The 20,193-nt window shown below is 47.5% G+C and overlaps 1 protein-coding gene across 5 annotated transcripts in view; it reads left to right on the forward strand.

Annotated features, from left to right (window-relative positions):
- Window positions 1–1,187, forward strand: part of HIPK2 (homeodomain interacting protein kinase 2) — a 187,450-nt gene extending 186,263 nt beyond the window's left edge. For all 5 annotated transcript variants that reach the window (XM_036863333.1, XM_036863331.1, XM_036863334.1 and 2 more), the window contains exon 15: window positions 719–1,187. In XM_036863333.1, coding sequence (XP_036719228.1) covers window positions 719–1,180 — 462 coding nt within the window. In that variant the 3' untranslated portion in view covers window positions 1,181–1,187. The remainder of the gene's footprint in view (window positions 1–718) is intronic.
- Window positions 1,188–20,193: the final 19,006 nt, after the last annotated feature.

A 20,193-nucleotide genomic window follows, 5' to 3' on the forward strand; every position in this document is an offset into this window, starting at 1 on the left:
TCGGAGAAGGTGGGTGACATTCAGGGGGAATGTAAACAAGACAGAGTCTCCACGGGCAGCGCTCAGCCTGTGTGTAGAGGGTCACTCGGGTCTGAGTTGCAAAGTGGACTCCGGGCCCTGTTTCCTTAGAAGCTCAGAGGTAAGATAAGGGGGAGTTTGTGTTGAGAAGCCCTTCATCGGAAGTGGTGCCCCTGGGCTGTAAACCGAGGCCGCGTCTGTGTCATGACTTAGGTTCTCCAGGTGAGAGAGGGCTGCTTCATGTGTACCTGTGACTTCAGACAGCGAAGTTTCTGAGAGCCTGCAGTTTAGGGAGCAGGATGGTGAGAGAGAAAGCAGTCTGCACTCAGAGAGGGGGTCCTTTTGACACTCCACAGCTGCAGGATGCCCTTGGGGGACCTACTGGCTCCCGTCCCCTTTGCAGCTGGCTCTGAGTGTCACCCAGCCCGGAGCATGGCTGGACACGGCCTTCCTTCTCAGCCCAGGCTAATTGATACTTTGCGGGCACGCGAGGGAGGCGTCTTCTGTTGCGCCTGCCGCTCCTCTCCCTCCGCCTTCCCCCCGACCCCTCCTCCCCTCCTTGCTCTCCTCCCCACTCCCCGCTTCTCCCTCCTCTCCCCGCCCCCACCCCCCGCAGCCTCTCCCGTGCGTGCGTGCGTGCGTGCGTGCGCGTGTCCAGCCCTGACGACGAGGCCCTCTCCTGGTGCTTCTCCCCCTCCAGGCTCAGCAGCACGTGGCCGCAGATCGCACGGGGAGCCACCGACGGCAGCAGGCCTACATCACCCCCACGATGGCCCAGGCGCCATACTCCTTCCCACACAACAGCCCCAGCCACGGCACCGTGCACCCACACCTGGCCGCCGCAGCTCACCTCCCCGCCCAGCCCCACCTCTACACCTACACGGCGCCCGCCGCCCTGGGCTCCACTGGCACCGTGGCCCACCTGGTGGCCTCCCAAGGCTCGGCGCGTCACACCGTGCAGCACACTGCCTACCCAGCCAGCATCGTCCACCAGGTCCCCGTGAGCATGGGCCCCCGGGTCCTGCCCTCGCCCACCATCCACCCGAGTCAGTATCCAGCCCAGTTCGCCCACCAGACCTACATCAGCGCCTCTCCAGCCTCCACCGTCTACACTGGATACCCACTGAGCCCCGCCAAGGTCAACCAGTACCCTTACATATAAACACTGGAAGGGGAGGGGAAGGGAGGGAGGATGGCGAGAGGGGAGGAGGGAGAGGAGGAGGGACGAGGGGGGAGCTGGGCTTTTTATACTGAAGGTGCCGCACAGAAACAATGCAAACGGGGCAGGGGAGGGGGGCAGGAGGCAGGGACGGGACACAAATGAAACTTGAACTAGGAAGTAGGAGGACTGAGAGCGGAGAAGAGAACATTTTAAAAAGGAAGGGATTTAAGGCGGGGGGGGGAAATCTATGCTTTTTATTTTAAAAAAGAAAAAGAAAAAAAAGAAAACGTCAGTAACAAAAAACCACAGCTCACGAACCCATTCTGCACCAGACTGGAAAGGAGAAGAAGAAGAGAGCCACGGAAGATTCCAGAAATTGGGGGGGAGGGGGGGGCCGCTCAGTGTTTGAAGAACTTTATGAATTTTTCAAAGATTATTTTCATATGGCAGCAAGTGGCGTTTAAGAATTTGCTGTCAGGGACACCTGATATGATTTTTAATCTATTGGATTAAAAATCCAATAGATTTTTAATGATTGAACGTAAGAATTAGGGATTTTTCCAGAACTCTAAAGGGTCGGCTACCGTCTAGAAAGGTCAGGCCGTGGCCGGAGGAGGCTGGTATCTGGGGGCGGGTCCGGGGTTGGGGAAGCCCCGATCTGGCCCACTTGCCGGGAGCGATGGGGACAGCCAGGCCGAAGGAGGGCCCCTGGGAGAGGAGGGCGCGTTTTCTCTTTCTGAGCACTCTGGATAAATCCCTAAGCAATGATATTCCTCAAATGTCATTAATGATTTTTTTTCTTTCCTGAAGATTTCTTTTCTCTTTGAGTCCATCCCTCGTCACGTAGCGTAGGGCCCGCGGCGTCGCCGACACCCTGGTAGATGTCGCAGTCTGCACCTGTCTGTGCTACTTTGTGTTCACCCCCAACGATACCAAGAGACTATTCCTCAGTGTAATTGCACAAGAAGAGCGATCTCACCTAGGCACGTGACCCGCGCCGTGGTCCAGGTGCACGCGCGGGTGTCCGCGGTGCCACGCTCCTGTCCCCGGCACCGCCGCCGGCTCTCACAGACTTGGTTTTACATCCTTCCCTCCTAGTGCCTTAGCGACCGGGGACGCGGATGAGGGTTTACTTCCACGGTACTCCAAGAAGCCGGCTGAGGCGAGTCACATCATCTCAGCCCTTCTTCTGTGCTGTTGCAACATTTTACTCTGGTCTTTCCTCTTTTTTTTTTTTTTTCTTTGTTTAATTTCCATTTTATTTTAATACCTATTGTCTTTCCTGGACTGTTTGCTAGCAGAGGGGTGTCAGGCAGCTGGCAGGGGCTAGGAGAGCCCATGGATCTGGAAAGAGATGTGCGAGATGGATGGTGGTGGGTGAATCTGACGATGGTGATGGCTTTGGATGACTTTTACTTTGGAGAAAGAGCAAGAGAGACTCCCCACCCTGTACCCTCACCCATTTCTGCCCCCAGGGTTGGGGGGGGGGCGTGGTTCTGCCATTCGTTGGGACCAGAGGTCCCATCTCTGTTTTAGGAATGTTGGCCTTGCCGGGCAGCCGCCTCCTTCCCGATGTAGAAGCATCAAAGGAGAGTAGCCGCCTTCAGCCTCCAGCCCTGGCACAGCCTTCCTGTCGCTGTCTGCAGGATGGAGAGGAGGCCTGGTACCCGGCCCAGCCCCGTGTTCTCAGACTCGCCGCGCGCTTCACTCTCACAGCCCTGCCCCCTCTCCTCTGGTTCTCCAGCTGTGTTTTGCTCTCACCGTTTTGCCGGGTCCTCCCCTCTGTAGACAACCATCAGCCGTCGTTTGCTGCTGAATCGTTCCTCGAGTTACCCAGGCCTACCCAAGGCACGCCTTCGTTTTTGGTTTTTGAGGAGTCTGGTGGGCAGAGGCTGGAGGGACATTTATGAGGGTAACCATGTGGTCCTGTACTGCACTTTGGAAAACACTCCCATGGGCAGTTCAGTTTCCAAGGAAATTTGCCCTTTGCCCTCTTTGCACCTTTGATACATTCTGGAAATTTTCTCAGGCTTTGAACACTGGTGGGGGTGAGGGCAGAGGGGTCACTCTATCCATAGCAAATTATTCTTAAAATACGTGAATGTTGGGGAACGCTATCTGGTCATCAGTGGGACTTGAAAGGGTGGTCCTAATTGTTTGATTCTTGATGCCGAGTCCTTAACTGACCCCAAAGCCAAGTTTCCAAGGTGCGAAGAGATGGCTCCCAGTTTCGGACAGCAGTCCGTCCTCATCCTCCCTCACTTTCTGTCCTCGTTCTATGGTCTTTCTTAACGATCGATCTACTGTGAAAGGTGTTTTTATCGTGATATCCGACCTAATTCAGTAACGAAGCCAAGCCCTTACCTTAGCTCTTAGCTGTGAAATGTGAAATAACTCTGGAAATTTCCCCTCTCCAAGCATAAATTCTACTTATCCTACAAAGAAACCGGTCCCCAGGTTGGAACCAGCCTAGTCCCGGCCTTAGACCGGAAGGAAGGAAGGACACCATGTCCCACTCGAGGCAGGGCAGGCTCAGGCAGAGCCCCAGGTACCCAGCGGGCCTGCCGGGGAGCCGTTTGCAGCAGGACAAGATTCTGTCCTCGTGGTGCCACGATCAATACGTCTTTATCCGAACATGGGGAAGTGCCGTCGTTCTGAGACAACAGAAACATGGCCCGTCCAGAGAGAGTGAGGGGAGGAAAGGCTTTGGAGGACATGTGAGCCAGAGTGCTCCCAGAGCTGCGCCAGCCTGGGGAACCATCTCTGTTCTGGACTTTTGGCATCCGGAGGGCGGCAGTGCCCCGTCCGATCTTCCTGCACCCAGTTACAGAAGTCTTGGCTGCAAACGAGCCAGCATTTTTGCCTTATTGGGTAGCATCCTGGACCCCCTTGTACAGTTCACTTCCAGCCCTTTCTAGATCTGATCTTTTACAGGAAAAGACAACATAGCCTTCCATTTTAAAGAAAATTATTTTGTCTACTTAAGTTGGAAGTTGCTCTTTCACCTGACATTTTCTTTCCTTTTCTTCCAGATCAGGAATGAAAGTTTCATGCTGCTCATAAAGATAATATTATTGTACTAATTATTTTGGTTATTACCATTGTAATTATTATCATAATCATCATTTTGATATTTTAGTTGGGGTTTTAAAATGCACATTTATTCCAAGTATCTTTGTGTTTTCTCTTTAATATTTAAATTTATTTTATTATATCTGTGAGTATCTGAGTAAACGGGAGGGACATGCAGATGTCTAGTTTTGTCAGACCAAAAAACAAAAAAAAAGGAAAGGAAAGATCCAGGAATTGGGAAAAAAGCTGTCAAGAAAGATCCACCACAGAACAAAAGTTTGAAGAATCAAAGCCTTTATCTCTATACAGGTCAAATTGGGCTCTGGACAACATGGTCCATGGTCACCATCAATACTGTATTTTTCTAGATTCTCAGTGGCCTGAGAGGAGATCTGAGGAGGCATCTCCTGGGCTGAACCCTTAGCCGTGGTCCTCTCCCACGTTCCCTGCGCTTCTGTCAAGCAAAAAAAAAAAAAATCCCCTCTGCCCAGAGCTGACTCAGCCCCTTTCCCAAATGTCCCCCCTTTTCCCATCAGCACACCAGGAGTGTGGCTTACATCCTTCAGTGCAGAGATAACTGTCCCCTCCTAGAAGCCACTGGAGGTAACACACTGATGGAAGGTGCTAGGCAGGTGATACCTTCCCCTGGGAAATGTCAGCCTCCCTTCCTCTCACTAACCACACTGCCCACTTCTTCAGTGCCCCCCAAACCCCGGTACATGTTCTCAGCACACAATTGTAGGGACAAACTATGGAGCAAAAAAAAAAAAAAAAAAAGGTGGAGGGTTAATAGGAGGCCAGAGGAACACTGACAAAAGTCCAGCAGCTCCTTGGACATTGCAGGCTGCGGCCCCCCTGAAATTGTTGGCCGACGGAGGGGCACAGTGGGGCCTCGCAGCCAGGTCCACGGGGCTCCGACTGTGCCCCTTAGGGCACGGTGCTGTGTGCCATGGGTTTTTTTAATCAGCTTGAGGTGCCCACACGCTGCCCACCAAACCCAGAAACTACCGGGCCCCGGGCGGGTAAAGGAAGGTCTGGAATGGCGGGCTTCACTGAAGCTAATGAAGGGAGACGCCAGGCCATGCCCAGCCCAGAGCCGCTCAGCAAACATTAGTGCCCTCCCCGAGTCGCTATCTGCCTTCCTCTTCCAGCCAAGCACAGCTGTGGTTCCGAAGCCCCAGGAGAAGACCCCAGTGGGAGAGGCCAGCCCCTGCCCACGCAGGGGCATCTGCCCCAACTCCCATCCTGCCCTCCAACTCCGAGCCGCCCCAGCAAATAGGATGAATAAAAGGCTGCCCGTCCCTAAGACCCAGCTCTCAAGTAGAGGGATGCCGACCTAGTCCTTATTTAGATCACAAATAACTTAGAATATCATCTGCTCTGGAATTGGCTCCATCCCTCTTTACTGAGGAAACGTGGTAAAGGCTAAAAGGGAAGGTTGAAAAGGACCATCAAGGAGAGCCTCATAACTGGAGCCTTAGGAACCGCAGGTCGATTTGCTTCTGCTCGGTGGGGTCTTGCAGACCCCTCTGGGTATTTGCACCTGTATCTCTGCGCTTAGTGCCTCTTTCATGATGTTTTGGCTGTTTCCAAGGAAAGGGGTGAGCAGGCCGATGGGTGGGAGAGTCTGAGGCTTGGTGCCAGTTAATACTGTGAAGTGGAACATGTGGTTGATCGAGTTCAGAGGGAAGAGAAGGGTTGGGGTAAACCAGCGGTTGTCTCCTGGACTGTATTTGCATTCTGGCCTTACTGGCGGTGAGTGGCTGGCGGGCTGTGGGAGCCAGCTGGCCTTGTCCTCTTCACCCTGGAAGACTCAACCCGCCCAAACACCAGATTGTGGGATGGAAGGAAGGGAAGGTGAGATCAGCCCAGCTGCTAACAGGCGGATTTCCCTTGACCAGATCTTTGGAGTTGCAAACACTCATTTTTGAACAAGCTTGCGGTGGAGGATTTGGGTTGTGTGAGTGCGTGTGAGTGAGTGGAGCAGACTTTCTTGGAAACGAGGAAGGAGATGAGGAGGCTTAAGGAACTATTGCTGATGGGCTGTGGTTGATGAAACGCGGTGCGTCGATGGGCTCGCCCCAGCTTTCATCCCGGGTTCTCTGGCGCTGGGGGCGGGGTAGGATGTGGGGCTCTTGCTGGCCTGTTCAGTAGCTGCTGGGACAGTAAAAAGAGAGGAGAGGAAAGCAAGGTGCCCCCAAACAGGGAGGGCGCAGCAGAGAGGCGGGGGCTCCTTCCGCAGGTCGCAGGTCTTGCCGGGTGCCGCTCAACGCCAGCCCAAGCAATTCTGCCAAGAAATATGCCAGCGCCAGGGCCGTGCATGCTTCCCTCCCTTTTCTTCTCTGTCTTTTCCTTCTGGTGTGTCTTGCGGATTTCAGATGGGGAAGCCTCAGAGTTGAGCAGGCCCGAGCTGTCCTAACCAAATTGGAAAGGAAAGTGAAAGTCTTCCTTTCTTTAGCCAAAGAACCCTTCTCAAAGACACCCCAGATATGGACAGAGTGGCGTTCCTCTCCTTCCTCTCCCGGCAATAATGACTTTGTCAGAGATGCGATCCCATTTGTCTTTCTCTTTCCTCTCTATCCTGACTTGGATTTTTTTTTGCATTTATTTTAAAACTGTGCTCATCTTGTAAGAGGAGTGGAGGTTCGTAACCCTAAATGCTGCTGCTGTTGGGAACCTGGAGGCACCGCATGGATCTGTGGGCTTAACTAACCTCACGTTACCTCGGGTATCGGCCAGAGCAGACCTTCTGCCAGGAGGTGTGGCCGCATCGGGGTCAGGTGCATGCTGGGGCCGGACTCGGGGTGTCAGTACTTTTCTGCTTTGCTGCCTTAGGACTCTCACTTCTGATCTCCACAGACTGGACTCAGTGGAGAAGTGGAGACGGTGAAATGACATTTAAACGCAGTAGAAACCTTTTGAAGGCTTTCGGCGCCCTTGCTCACTAGAGCGACCCAACCTAGGAAAGGCTTCTCGCATCCTTCCTGCAGCTTCCAGAAGCCCAGGAGAGCCAGCTCCAAGCCAGTTCTTCCCTTGAGACCCAGTGAGAATTTACAGAGAAGCGACCCTCCTGTGGGGCACGCTTGCTCAGGGTACCTCTACCAGCAGGGAGCTTCCTGATGCCCCAGCTTGACTCCTGCAAGCCTTCGAGAGCCCCTAATCACAGGCCCTTGCATTAGAATGCTACGTTGACTGTCTCTTCTTGGTAAAACTTGTCACATCCATCCACTGAATAAGAGCCACCATTTGCTGAATGCTTTCAGTGCGCCAGGCTCATGCCAAGCCCTGTGTGAGCTCGTGGCGCCCTCAGATCCATGCCATCTACGACACCCCCTCCCCCATTTACAGAGGAAGGAGTTGATGAGACAGCTGACCCTCTAAGAAAGCAGCATGTGTTAAAGAAAATACCATGGTGGCCCCAAATCCCCAAGTTTCTAGTGAAATTTTCTGTTAATCAGACCTTTACTAAAATATGAATTTGTTTCACTTCTTAAATTAGCATCAGTAAGTGGCCTCGTGTTTCTGATGAACCATCTAATGATGTTCCCATTGATTGTGTGCCAAACACTGTTCTGACAGTCGCTCATGTTTATCCCATTTCCTTCCGTCTTCATAACGACCCTATGAAATCGGCAGTACTAGTCCCTTTACAGATGAGGTAGCTGGCTTGGTGAGCTGGTAACCAGCCTAGGATCACGCAGCTAGTAGGGGAGCCTAGCCTTGAACCTGGGCCTGCCCAGCTCCAGAACCGAGCTCGCAGACACCAGCCTCGGCTGTCTTCTGGGTGTGTGAGCGAAGAAAGGTCTCGAAGGAACATCGCCCCACGCCACCCCTGCCCCATGCGTGGAACTCAGCAGAAGGTCTGTGTGTAGAGAGAGTCCTGAATTGGATCCAAACAGCAGGGACAGAATTAGTTTGACTTTTAGAGAAAATCTTAGGGGAGTTTCTTGATTCATAGTAGAGTTCATTTTCTGTTCCTTTCCAGTGTACCAATTAGCTTTAGTAGTGCTGCTACAACAAACTCTTATAAGAGTGAAGAAAAAAAAAGTGTTCTTTTCTTTGAAAAAAAAACAGTTTTTTTTCTTGCTTATAGTTAATTCTAGAAAGGCAATACTAAAGGTATATATTTTTTTCAAAATTCTATTTTTTACTGCACTGATAAATATGACAACTCTGGTCTCTGTAATCGATCCACTCTTCAGCTCTGGGTAGAACCAGATGCGGGATTCACACCAAATTTGTAAATACCGTATGTGGGTCTGGTGTCCAGGAACTGTTTTCTTTGTGCTTAAAAAAAAAAAAAAAAAGAAGAAGAAAAAGAAGAAGGAGAAAGACAAGATGACTTTCAGAAAGAGGAACAAAGTTTTCTTTCGAGATAGTCTTCTCAAAGAAATGGAAAGCAACAGTTGTGTAAACTGAGAAAAACTAGCCAACTTTCAGGAGATAAGGAAGGAGAGTCTCTTGCCGAGGTATGAGCTTAATAGTAACACAGAAGGTTTTTACTTTGCTTGAAAGGTGGCGAGAATTTAGAAATGCTTTAGGACTAGATTTTTAATTTTTTAGAAAACTATCACCATTTGTTATGAAACATCTCCTCAGTTGTTTGGGGTGGGGTTTTCGTTTCTTTTTTACTTTAAAAACTACTTTATTGACTGGCTCCAGGCATGTTTGCCTAAATTCTTAGGTAGTTTACACAAGTTCTAGAATCTTCTAGAACTTAAATTCCATTGGAAGCAAACCCAGCTGATCAGAATTTGAGATCCTGGTTGGTTTCATTCAATAGGTATTCTGGAATTCTGACAGAACACCTAAAGATTTTTTTAAAGAAGGTTTTAGATACATTATCTTACACAAACTGTGACCTGATGGCAATAATTACCTCAAATGTGGGCATTCATCCTGGTTTTAGCCTTTTTTGAAATCATGTAGCCAGCTTGATCTTGGGATTTAAAAGACTATGAACTCTGTGTGGGCTGAAAGTAACGATTAATGCACACCCTGGTCATTGTTGCTTAAGTGAACTCTGAAAATAGGTAATCTTTACAACAGAAATGGAACCAAGGAAGAGATTATTCCTTGTGTTTTGTAATCAAATGTGATTTTCAAATGCACATGTTAAGTATATATGTTTTTAGCTACTGTAAAATGCTGTTAGGCTTCTAAGATATCAAGAGAGTCACATTTTAAAATGCGTAAACTAAATAATTGACTGTGGATACTTAAGCATATTTCTGGCTACGTTTTATAGTTAAAGTGTTTTATAGTTTACATGTAAACTGGTACTTTTTAAAGAAAATTTCTGTTTATAACTGACATCTTCAAACCCCAGCAATTTCACCTCTTTAGTTGGAAGCCATGTTCCCCCAAGGCACCCCAAGGCAGGTGTGTTCTACCCGTACTGTTGTGTAGCCTTCCATATTACTGGTTTCCATGGGAACGCGAGAGCATGTGAAAGGATTTCCAGGTCGAGCAGGGAAGGGGTGAGTCCACAGCCTGGGCCAGATGCGAAGATCTCGTGCCACGTTGTATCCACACTGGTCGTCAAGGCCTTCTCTTTGACATCTTGGAAGAGGCCGAGAGAACAGATACCTGGTTTGTTGATTCTGTCTTGATTTGAATGTTTAATTTATTCATCGGTCCACTGACTTCCAGTCACCGGGCAGTAGAAGACACTGGGATTCAGGTGGCCCCGAAGGTACAGCTGCTATTTCTGGGCCCCCAGCAATATTCTGATTGGCGTTTTGCAGGGGAGAGTCATACACCCCTGTGCCCATATTTATTGGTTGGGTTTTCCATCTATCTGCTGTCATTTATTCCTTTTCTCCTTTAAAACAAAATAAGTGTAAAAGGTTGTGTTTCCTTTTTACTCTTTGTCAAACTTCGTTTTGAAGCCTAGGTCATTAGGAGGTGGGATCTAGATTTTTTGCTAGAGATTGTAAGTGCTGCTGAGTGGGAGGAGGGGACTGGGGACTGAGGGGCAATGGGGGTGGGGGGAGGAGCAGTGAGATCCATCCAAGTAGAGGTCATAATTGAGAGGGCCCATCATCATGATGCAGGAGCCAGTTTCCCTAAGAGTTTTGGTTCATTTCTTCTTTTCTCTTGTGCCACAACCTTAGTGCAGAGGACCTGCTGTGATCTGAAGGGCATTCCTTTAGCAGATAACACCTTGAAAACTGCAAAACACCTGGGACCAGGGAACTAACTGGTGGTGGTTTTTAATGCATTTGCTTTTTCGCTGTGAACTCTGTTGATAGTACGTTCTTATCACCGTTTTTGGTTAGAAATGTCATTGTAAACTATTTTTCATCTTGCGCCTCCTAATTATCCTCTGCTTTCCTCTGTTGGGTTTTTTCCCTTTGATTTAATTAACCAAATGAATTTTATGTCATTGTCTTTGGGGCTTAATCGTATTTTTTAAAAATAAAGGTATAGAAATTGGCTTTTTTTTTTTTAAGTAAATATGCTGTATCTGAAAAAGGACTCTGCCTTCGCTCGCTAGTTGCCTTTCAGCCAGCCTCCACGCGAACCTCCTGGCACCCCCTCCCCCTTCTGTGTTGGGTCACTGTCCCCGTGGCCACCTTGGCCCCTGCCCTGCTGTCACCACAGCCCCGTGCCCAGGCACCCAGGACTCCCAGGAAGCTCTCAAGAGCCAGGAAGAAGGACCCACTTAGCCTTGTGAGTGGTGGTCTTGCCTCCCTGTTAGATATTCGCCTGCTTGGTTGAAGGGGCAATGGATTTACTATTATTGTTGTTATTATTATTATTGTTATTATTATTATTATTATTTTAATAGTTTGGCTCAGGAAGAACTTGGGAGATGGAAAGTGACTTGACCATGCCCATCCTTCGTAGCTTTCTGTGACTTCTGGATGGAACCTAAAGTGTCCCCCACCCCACTCCCCCTCCTCCCCCCCTGCAGATATTCTTGTTCGCCATCTCCGCGGCGCATGGTTTCTCCCCACCGTCTCACTCCCCCTGTCACTTTTCACCCTTTCACTGTTGTGTTACGGCTCCTTTAAAGCTTTCTTCTGTGGCTTTCCCAGGGCACAATCATTTCTGGCCCCCAAAGCATCTCCTCATCCTCTTTCTGTGCGTTTTTTTTAACCAAATGAAGTAGACCAGGAAGTCATACTTTGGGGCAGCAGAGTTTCCAGTCTAGTAGAATCACTGTATAGATATAGATGCTGATATATATGTTTGTGTATATATATATCAAACCAAATTTCTGATAGGAAAAGTATAGCTTTACGGATGGGGGGCGGGGGGAGAGGAGCTTTTAGAAGACGGAGTCAGCGTTGGTTGGTGGATGGGAGGAGCCCGGGGCGGCCCAGGCTGCACCTACGCATGTGGCCTGAGGCAGGGCGCCGGGCCCCGGCCACAGTGGAGGCAGGTGGCCCCAAAGGGAGCCGCTGCTCTCTCTGGGTCCCCAGCGACAAGGGCATAGATGAGTGAGGGGGGCAGCACATCAGAATGACCGGAATTTTCCATCCTGTTTTGCTTTGACCACATGTATTGAGCCGCAGCCTCTGATACTATACCACGTTTCCAAAAATGGTATCCATTAGGATGGAAAGAGAACGGATCTGTAGAAATGTTTACCTTTCAACTGCCCACAAATTCAGGGACACTCTGGATAGAAAGCCTCACTCCCCAGAACGAGAGCAGGGAAGAGGAGGCCCGGTGAGGCTCGGTCACTGGTCCAAGGAATGCGGCTCCTCCCCAGGGCCATCTCGCCCAAATCTTTCTCTACCAGGTCATCTCAGCTCAGTTACCCTATGGAAGCCCTGGTCTGTTGTGTTCCTTCACTGTACGGTTTCTGTAATAAAAAGTGTTAATCCATGTTAATCTTTGTGAAAATTATTGCGTGCAACAGTATTTTCTCGTGTACCTCTTTTTCCTATGTGAATTGTCCCTCTTTTCTTTTTTTATTTATAAATGTCTACTTTTTTAAAAAGACAAACCAATGTGTTGTAGGCCTATATGTAACCTATCCCTTAGTCTCATATTATAGGTATGTTATAAGAATGGATATTTTACTTGGCTTTAGAATGTTTTACAAGAAAAATAATTCTTAACTGATCAAGTCCTTGCTACTAAAATGCTTGTGTTTTTCATCATGACGTCGTGTGCTTCTAAATTAATGATCATTTTCGTTGTAGAAAAATGGAGTGAATTTATATTAGTCTTGGAAACTAATAATAGCATTGTAAATTTATGAGATGATTTTAACAGAAAAAAAATTATAGAAGAATATAGTTATTTTAATTGTAATATTACTAACTGTAGGGTGAGAAAGGGGGGTCCCGTTGTGGTGAACTATGTTATAGCTTGTTACTCACAGTTTCTTTTTGATCATTTTTTCGGTCTCTGAGGTGAAACGAGTTATTAATTAAAATTTGTAAACTCACATATGCATATTGTATATGTGTAGCAATGTAATCACACTTTGTCTTGGAATTACATTAAACTGTTTGGAATCACTGTACACTCAGCCTGCCATGCTTGTTTATTCTAGAACCAGACCGGTCCACGTCTTTTGTAAGTTATTTAGCCCTCCGGAAAGTATTCAATACCTCTGAACGTGTTCACAACCCGCCACTGCATTTAAAGTTTGCCACTGTGTGTGGCGGTAGAGGGCGGGCTTTGAGGTCATTTCACTACCTGCTCCGGGGCAGCTGGGCCAAGGGCGGGGAGGGCGGGGAGCATCCGCACTAACGCTACCTCTCCCGAGCCGTTCCAACCCCCACGGCTCCCCAGCTCCATCCCCGAGGCCTAAGGCGGCTCCCCAGCTCCATCCCCGAGGCCTAAGGCGGCTCCCCAGCTCCATCCCCGAGGCCTAAGGCGGCTCCCCAGCTCCATCCCCGAGGCCTAAGGCGGCTCCCCAGCTCCATCCCCGAGGCCTAAGGCGTTGCTGTCCTCCGCCATCCGAAGAGCTTCCGAGTTCATCCCGGATCTGGGTGCGGAGCCGCCATCCCCTGCACGCAGGCCTTGCCCTCCCACGAGACTTCAGTGCCAGGCAGCCTCTTGCGCACCGGCCTCGCCACCGGGGCCTCCCCGGGACGGCCCACCGGAGCTCCACCACCGTGAGTCACCATCCCCTCTGACTGGGCCTTCCCACCCTTCCAGCAATCATGTTTTTTAAACATTATTGTTATTGTGGTAAAATCAGTACATAACATAAAATTGACCATTTTACCCACTTTAAAGTGTACTGTTGGAGGGACTTCCCTGGCATACCAGTGGTTAAGACTCCAAGCTCCCAATGAAGGGGACACGGGTTCCATCCCTGGTCAGGGAACTAAGATCCCACATGCCACGGGGCGTGGCCAAATAATGAGGTGGGTGTCCCTTGCCCAGGTTCCCAACCCCTTGTGCATAATTCTCATTATGGCATACTGTCAACCTTTCTTTCCTGATTTTCCTTCCCCATGGAACCACAAAATCCTTGCAGGTAAGGATTTGTCTTTCATCTCTATTTCTAGGGCATCTGTTACCCTGCCGGGCAGAGTAGGAAGTCAAGAAATATTTGGATAAATGAACAAACTACTCAGCCCGTGTTATTGTCCAATCAACCCACCTTCCCGCCCTCCAAATTCCGTGTCTCCCAGAATTCAGGTAATACTAATAAACCCTAAATGCAGCCAAGGTTAAATGCAACTCAACCAAAATTCAAGTTCCATAAAAATCCATGCAAAAGATTTTGACAGAATTCGGAACGCTTCCAACATACTTTTTTTTTTTAAGTTAGAAGTGCACTGCCAGGGATCACAGTCCGTGGAAATGGAGAGAGAAGCAGACCCTATACTCCAAGTGAGATAAGAGCGTGTCATCAGGGGAATGCAGTGCAGCTGTGTTTAAGGATCTCACCACCAGTGTCTCCGGAAAGTTATATAAATCTAAAGTGAAAAGACAAACTTATTGCTGTCAATATGTTCCTCCAAGCATATTCAGTACTGGGGAAATAAAAGAAACAGATTCTTTCCTTGAACTGATAATGAACAGGAAGCAGAGTTCTAGACTCCCATAACAAGTACTGTTTCCCAGCAGAGCCAAGGAGCCCCTAGAGGAGGGCCAAGCCACAAACAGATGGTGCTTTCACCCAGCAGCCAGCTCGGGACTCTGCCCACTGGGGCTTTGGCTTTGGGGGGAGGTGCTCCCACGTCACCAAGCTCCCCTTGCTTTGGGGGCACGTTGTTGTGTAGTGAATGTCATGTTCCAAACAGCCAGGTGTACTACATTTTTTTTGTGAGAGTCTGACTTATATGTTTTCTAACTCCTCCCTGGAATAGCTAAGCTTAAGCAAATATCAATAAGTATAAAAGCAGAGAATACACTAAGAGCAAAGGGTAAATGTAACACTAGTGGGGTGGGTGTCCTCGTGATCTCTTCACTGTGTTCAGTCCCTCCCTTCTGCCAGTACTCAGCTTTAACGAAGGCGCCTCAGACCCTCCCTCCCCGACCTGGCACGCTTTAGGTCCAACTTGGTCCATGCAAACGGCCTCCAATAGATCTTCCTTAGAAGATCTATTTTCCGTACACTGCCTGGCACTGCTTGAGGATGGGAAAAAACCCACTGTTCAGCAACAACCCTAATCCTCACTCCATAGGGAAGAAACAGCCAGGAGCGAGATAGTCCTCCAGTTCTGTGAGGCTGAAACGGTGCGTGATGAGTCAAATTCACGCCACCTGCCTTCACTAATCAAGGTCGCTTTAACGCTTGCGTGTCCTCCAAGCCGCGTGTAATCTTTGCCCGAGTTGTTTTCTAGGAACTTGGGGTTGCAGCTGTGTCTAGTTCAGCTTAGCCAGTTAAAACTGGATAGGACCAGCGACCCTCCAGCTGGGCACCTGCAGAGACCCGTAGCTTAGTTACGCCTGCGCTTGCGCCTGCGCAGAACCATGATTCCCGCACCTTTCTCCAGTCACTCTTCCCCGTGCGCCCACGCTTAGGACCACCCTGCTTCTTTATTCGTCATCCCGTGAATACCCCAAGCCCCTCGCCTTTGGGGAGGCAGGTTTGAGATCTGAAATTATTGTCCCATATTCTCTGCTCGGCTGCCTTGCGAAGAACCCTCTTTGCTGTGAACTTCGGCGTCTCAGCGTTTTGGCTGGCTGTGCGACAGCAAGACAAGGTTGGTTTGGTAAGGAGGCCATCTAATTCCTATTATTATTATTATTTTTTAAAGCAGCTTGGGTACACTTTATTTTTTATTTTTTTGGCTGCGTTGGTCTTCGTTGCTGTGCGTGGGCTTTCTCTAGTTGTGGCGAGCGGGGGGGCTACTCTTTGTTGCGGTGCGTGGGCTTCTCCCTGCGGTGGCTTCTCTTGTTGCGGAGCACGGCCTCTAGGCGTGCGGGCTTCAGTAGCTGTGGCGTGTGGGCTCAGTAGTCGTGGCACGTGGGCTTAGTAGTTGTGTTTCGCGGACTCTAGAGCACAGGCTCGGTAGTTGTGGCGCACGGGCTTAGTTGCTCCACAGCACGTGAGATCTTCCCGGACCAGGGATCAAACCGGTGTCCCCTGCATTGGCAGGCGGATTCTTATCCACTGCGCCACCAGGGAAGTCCTAATTCCCATTGTTTTTTTTTTTTTTTTTAATTAATAGCTACTTTATTTATTTATTTATTTATGGCTGTGTTGGGTCTTCGTTTCGTGCGAGGGCTTTCTCTAGTTGCGGCAAGTGGGGGCCACTGTTCATCGCAGTGCGTGGGCCTCTCACTATCGCGGCCCCTCCCGTTGCGGGGCACAGGCTCCAGACGCGCAGACTCAGCAGTTGTGGCTCACGGGCCCAGTTGCTCCGCGGCATGTGAGATCCTCCCAGACCAGGGCTCGAACCCGTGTCCCCTGCATTAGCAGGCAGATTCTCAACCACTGCGCCACCAGGGAAGCCCTAATTCCCATTCTTAAGTGCTTTCTTTACACGCGCTGATCTATAGATGTGGTCTCTTCTACTGAGACACTTTGCATTTGACAGCACTTGTAAAACAACACTGGAGTGCAGATACCCTGTCAGTAAATCACTTGATATCTGCTTCTATGTCTTTTTGTGTTCTGTTTCAATGTCTTCTTATGTCATTGCCATGGCTCTCAGACTCTTTATCTGCTGCAGACTAAGCCCGTGGACCAGGCTGCTTATAAGCGAACAAATTACCCATTAATAAAAGCCAGAACCAGAAGGAAAAAGTGGATGCTTGGAGGAAACCCTTCTAAGGGGGAAAAGATTGCCACAGGTCTTAAGATTGCACAGGCCAGTGAGGCAGTAGGAGAGAAAGCATTATCCATAGCAGAGCGATTCAGAGCATGGCTTTGGAGTCAGCCATATTGGGGTTCAATTCGAGGCTCTGTTGTTTATGACTGTAAAAGCTGGGAGATCACTTAACCTCTCAAGCCTCAGTTTTCTTATCTGTAAAATGGGGATAATGCCACATGTGGCAAGGACTGGGTGGATATTCCCCATAGCCATTTCCTGTTCTTGCTGAGTACAGAGATAGATTGTATTTCCTAGCTTTCTTTGCAGTTAAATATAGCCAGACCTGACCCCTAAAACAAAACTCACATACTTTGATCCACACTCTTTCCCCTCAATTTCTGCCCACATGTGGAAGAGCTGATGAAGGACTCTGATGAAGAAGCCCAGATCAGTGAATGATTTCATGGCCTCCTAATAAAACCACATTGGACAAAACCACAAAAAGTAAGAAAGAAATCTTTTTATTATATTTAAGCCACTGAAATTTTAGGATTTGTTATACAGCAATTAGCCTACCCTGACTAATACAGACATTAGTTCCTGAAAGTGAGGTACGGCTATAGCAAACAGCTAAAATAAAATACATGGCATTGGCTTAGCAGCTGGGCAGAGAAATAAGGAAATTGATTTCAGAAGCTGGAATCATGGTGGCCCATGTTATGCTTTAATAAAAACATTGGATACACATGCAATTAAAAACCCTGTTCAGTCTACCAAAAAATCTAGAACTAACAAGCCAGTCTGTAAGATTACAGGATAAAAGATCAGTGTACAAAAATTGATTCCGTTTCTTTTTTTTTTTTTTTAATATTTATTTATTTATTTATGGCTGCATTGGGTCTTCATTGCTGCACACGGGCTTTCTCTAGTTGTAGTGAGCGGGGGCTACTCTTCATTGCAGTGCACGGGCTTCTCATTGCGGTGGCTTCTCTTCTTGTGGAGCATGGGCTCTAGGCACGTGGGCTTCAGTGGTTGTGGCTCTCAGGCTCTAGAGCACAGGCTCAGTAGTTGTGGTTCACGGGCTCAGTAGTTGTGGCACATGGGCTTAGTTGCTCCGCAGCATGTGGGATCTTCCCGGACCAGGGCTCGAACCCGTGTCCCCTGCATTGGCAGGCGGATGCTTAACCACTGCGCCACCAGGGAAGCCCCGATTCCGTTTCTTTTAATAGAATTTTTAAAGGTTGCATTCTGGGGCTTCCCTGGTGGCGCAGTGGTTAAGCATCCGCCTGCCAATGCAGGGGACACGGGTTCGAGCCCTGGTCCGGGAAGATCCCACATGCTGCGGAGCAACTAAGCCCATGTGCCACAACTACTGAGCCTGCGCTCTAGACCCCACAAGCCACAACTACTGAGCCCATGTGCCACAACTACTGAAGCCTGCACACCCAGAGCCCGTGCTCTGCAACAAGAGAAGTCACCTTAATGAGAGGCCTGTGCAGCACAACGAAGAGTAGCCCCCGCTCGCTGCAACAAAAAAAAAGAAAGCCCGTGCGCAGCAACGAAGACCCAACGCAGCCAAAAATAAATAAATAAATAAATAATTTTTTAATTAAAAAAAAAAATATATATATAAAGGTTACATTCCATTTACAGTCATTACAAAATATTGTCTATATTCCCCGTGTCGTAAAATACATCCTTGTAGCCTATCTCACACCCAATAGTTTGTACCTCCCACTCCCCTACCCCTAGGGTGCCCCTCCCCCTCCTCTCCCCACTGGTAGCCATTACCAGTGTTTGTCCTCTATATCTGTGAGTCTGCTTCTTTTTTGTTATATTCACTAGTTTGTTGTATTTAGATTCCACATATAAGTGATATCACACCGTATTTATTTCTCTGTTTGACTTATTTCACTTAGCATAATGCACTCCAAGTCCATCCAAGTTGCTGCAAATGGCAAAATTTTGTTCTTTTTTGTGGCCGTGTAATATTCCATTGCATATATATACCACATTTTCTTTACCCATTCATCTGTTGATGGACATTTAGGTTGCTTCCATGTCTTGGCTATTGTAAATAGTGCTGCTATGAACATTGGGGTGCATTTATCTTTTCAAATTAGTGTTTTTGTTTTTGTTGGATATATACCCAGCAGTGGGATTGCTGGATCATATAGTAGCTCTATTTTTCGTTTAAGGAACCTCCATACTGTTTTCCAAAGCAGCTGCACCAATTTACATTCTCACCAACAGTGTATGAGGGTTCCCTTTTCACCACATACTTGCCAACATTTGTTATTTGTGTTCTTTTTGAGGATAGCCATTCTGATCAGTGTGAGGTGATAGCTCGTTGTGGTTTTGATTTGCATTTCCCTGATGATTAGTGATGTTAAGCACCTTTTCCTATGCCTCTTGACCATCTGCATTTACTCTTTGGAGAAATGTCTATTCAGTTATTCTGCCCGTTTTTTTAATCAGGTTGTTTGGTTTTTTTGATGTTGCTGTTTTGTATGAGCTGTTCATATATTTTGGATATTTTTGAGCTATTTATATATGATGGATATTAATTTCTTATTGGTCATATCATTTTCATATTTTCTCCCATTCGGTGGCTCATCTTTTTGTTTGGTTGACAGTTTCCTTTGCTGTGCAAAAGCTTTTAAGTTTAATTAGACCTCACTTGCTTATTTTTTATTTCCTTTACTTTAGGAGACGGATCCAAAAAAATATTGCTGCTATTTATGTCAAAGAGTGTTCTGCCTATGTTTTTCCTCTAGGAGTTTTATAGTATCCCATCTTACATTTAGGTCTTTAATCCATTTGGAGTTTGTTTTTGTACATGGTGTTAGAGAATGTTCTAATTTCATACTTTTACATGCAGCTGTCCGGTTTTCCCAGCACCACTTATTGAAGAGACTATCTTTTCTCCATTGTATATTCTTGCCTCTTTTTTCGTAGATTAATTGACCTTATGACCATAAGTGCATAGGTTTATTTCTGGGCTCTCTATCCTGTTCCATTGATCTATGTGTCTGTTTTTGTGCCAGTACCATACTGTTTTGATTACTGTAGCTTTGTAGTATAGTCTGAAGTCGGGGAGCATGATCCCTCTAGCTCTGTTCTTCCTTCTCAAAGTTGTTTTGGCTAATTGGGGTCTTTTGTGTTTCCATATAAATTTTGAAGTTATTTGTTCTAGTTCTGTGAAAAATACCATTGGTATTTTGATAGCGACTGCATCAAATCTGTAGATTGCCTTGGGTAATGTGGTCATTTTAACAATATTCATTCTTTATACTAGCAACAAACAAACTATAAAATTTTTTAAAAAATTAATCTACAGTAGCATAAAAAATAAAAATATTTAAATAATTTAACAAAATATACCCAAAAACTCTACCCTTAAAACTTGTAAAATGTTGCTGAAATTTTTAAAAACTTAAATGGAGAGAGCTACTTCAGTCATTGATTGGAAGAGTCAAATTGCTAGAAAGTCATAGTTCATCAAATTGATTTGTAAAATTGATCAAAAGACAAAAAACTTGAACATTAGACCTGTGTGACGATCTCAAACAGCCTTAATTGGAGTCCTGGAAGGAGAGGAAAGAGTTGGGCAGGTGAAATATTTAGAGACAAAGGTGATGAATCTTCCAAAATTGATGGAAACCCTCAACTTTAAGAATCAAGAATCTCATGTATCCAAGCATACAGCTGGAAGTTATTTCTCAGCCTTCCATGACTGTCCTGGCCAATGGACTGGAT

The sequence above is a fragment of the Balaenoptera musculus genome, chromosome 9 (genome assembly GCF_009873245.2).
Source record: "Balaenoptera musculus isolate JJ_BM4_2016_0621 chromosome 9, mBalMus1.pri.v3, whole genome shotgun sequence".
NCBI lineage: Eukaryota > Metazoa > Chordata > Mammalia > Artiodactyla > Balaenopteridae > Balaenoptera > Balaenoptera musculus.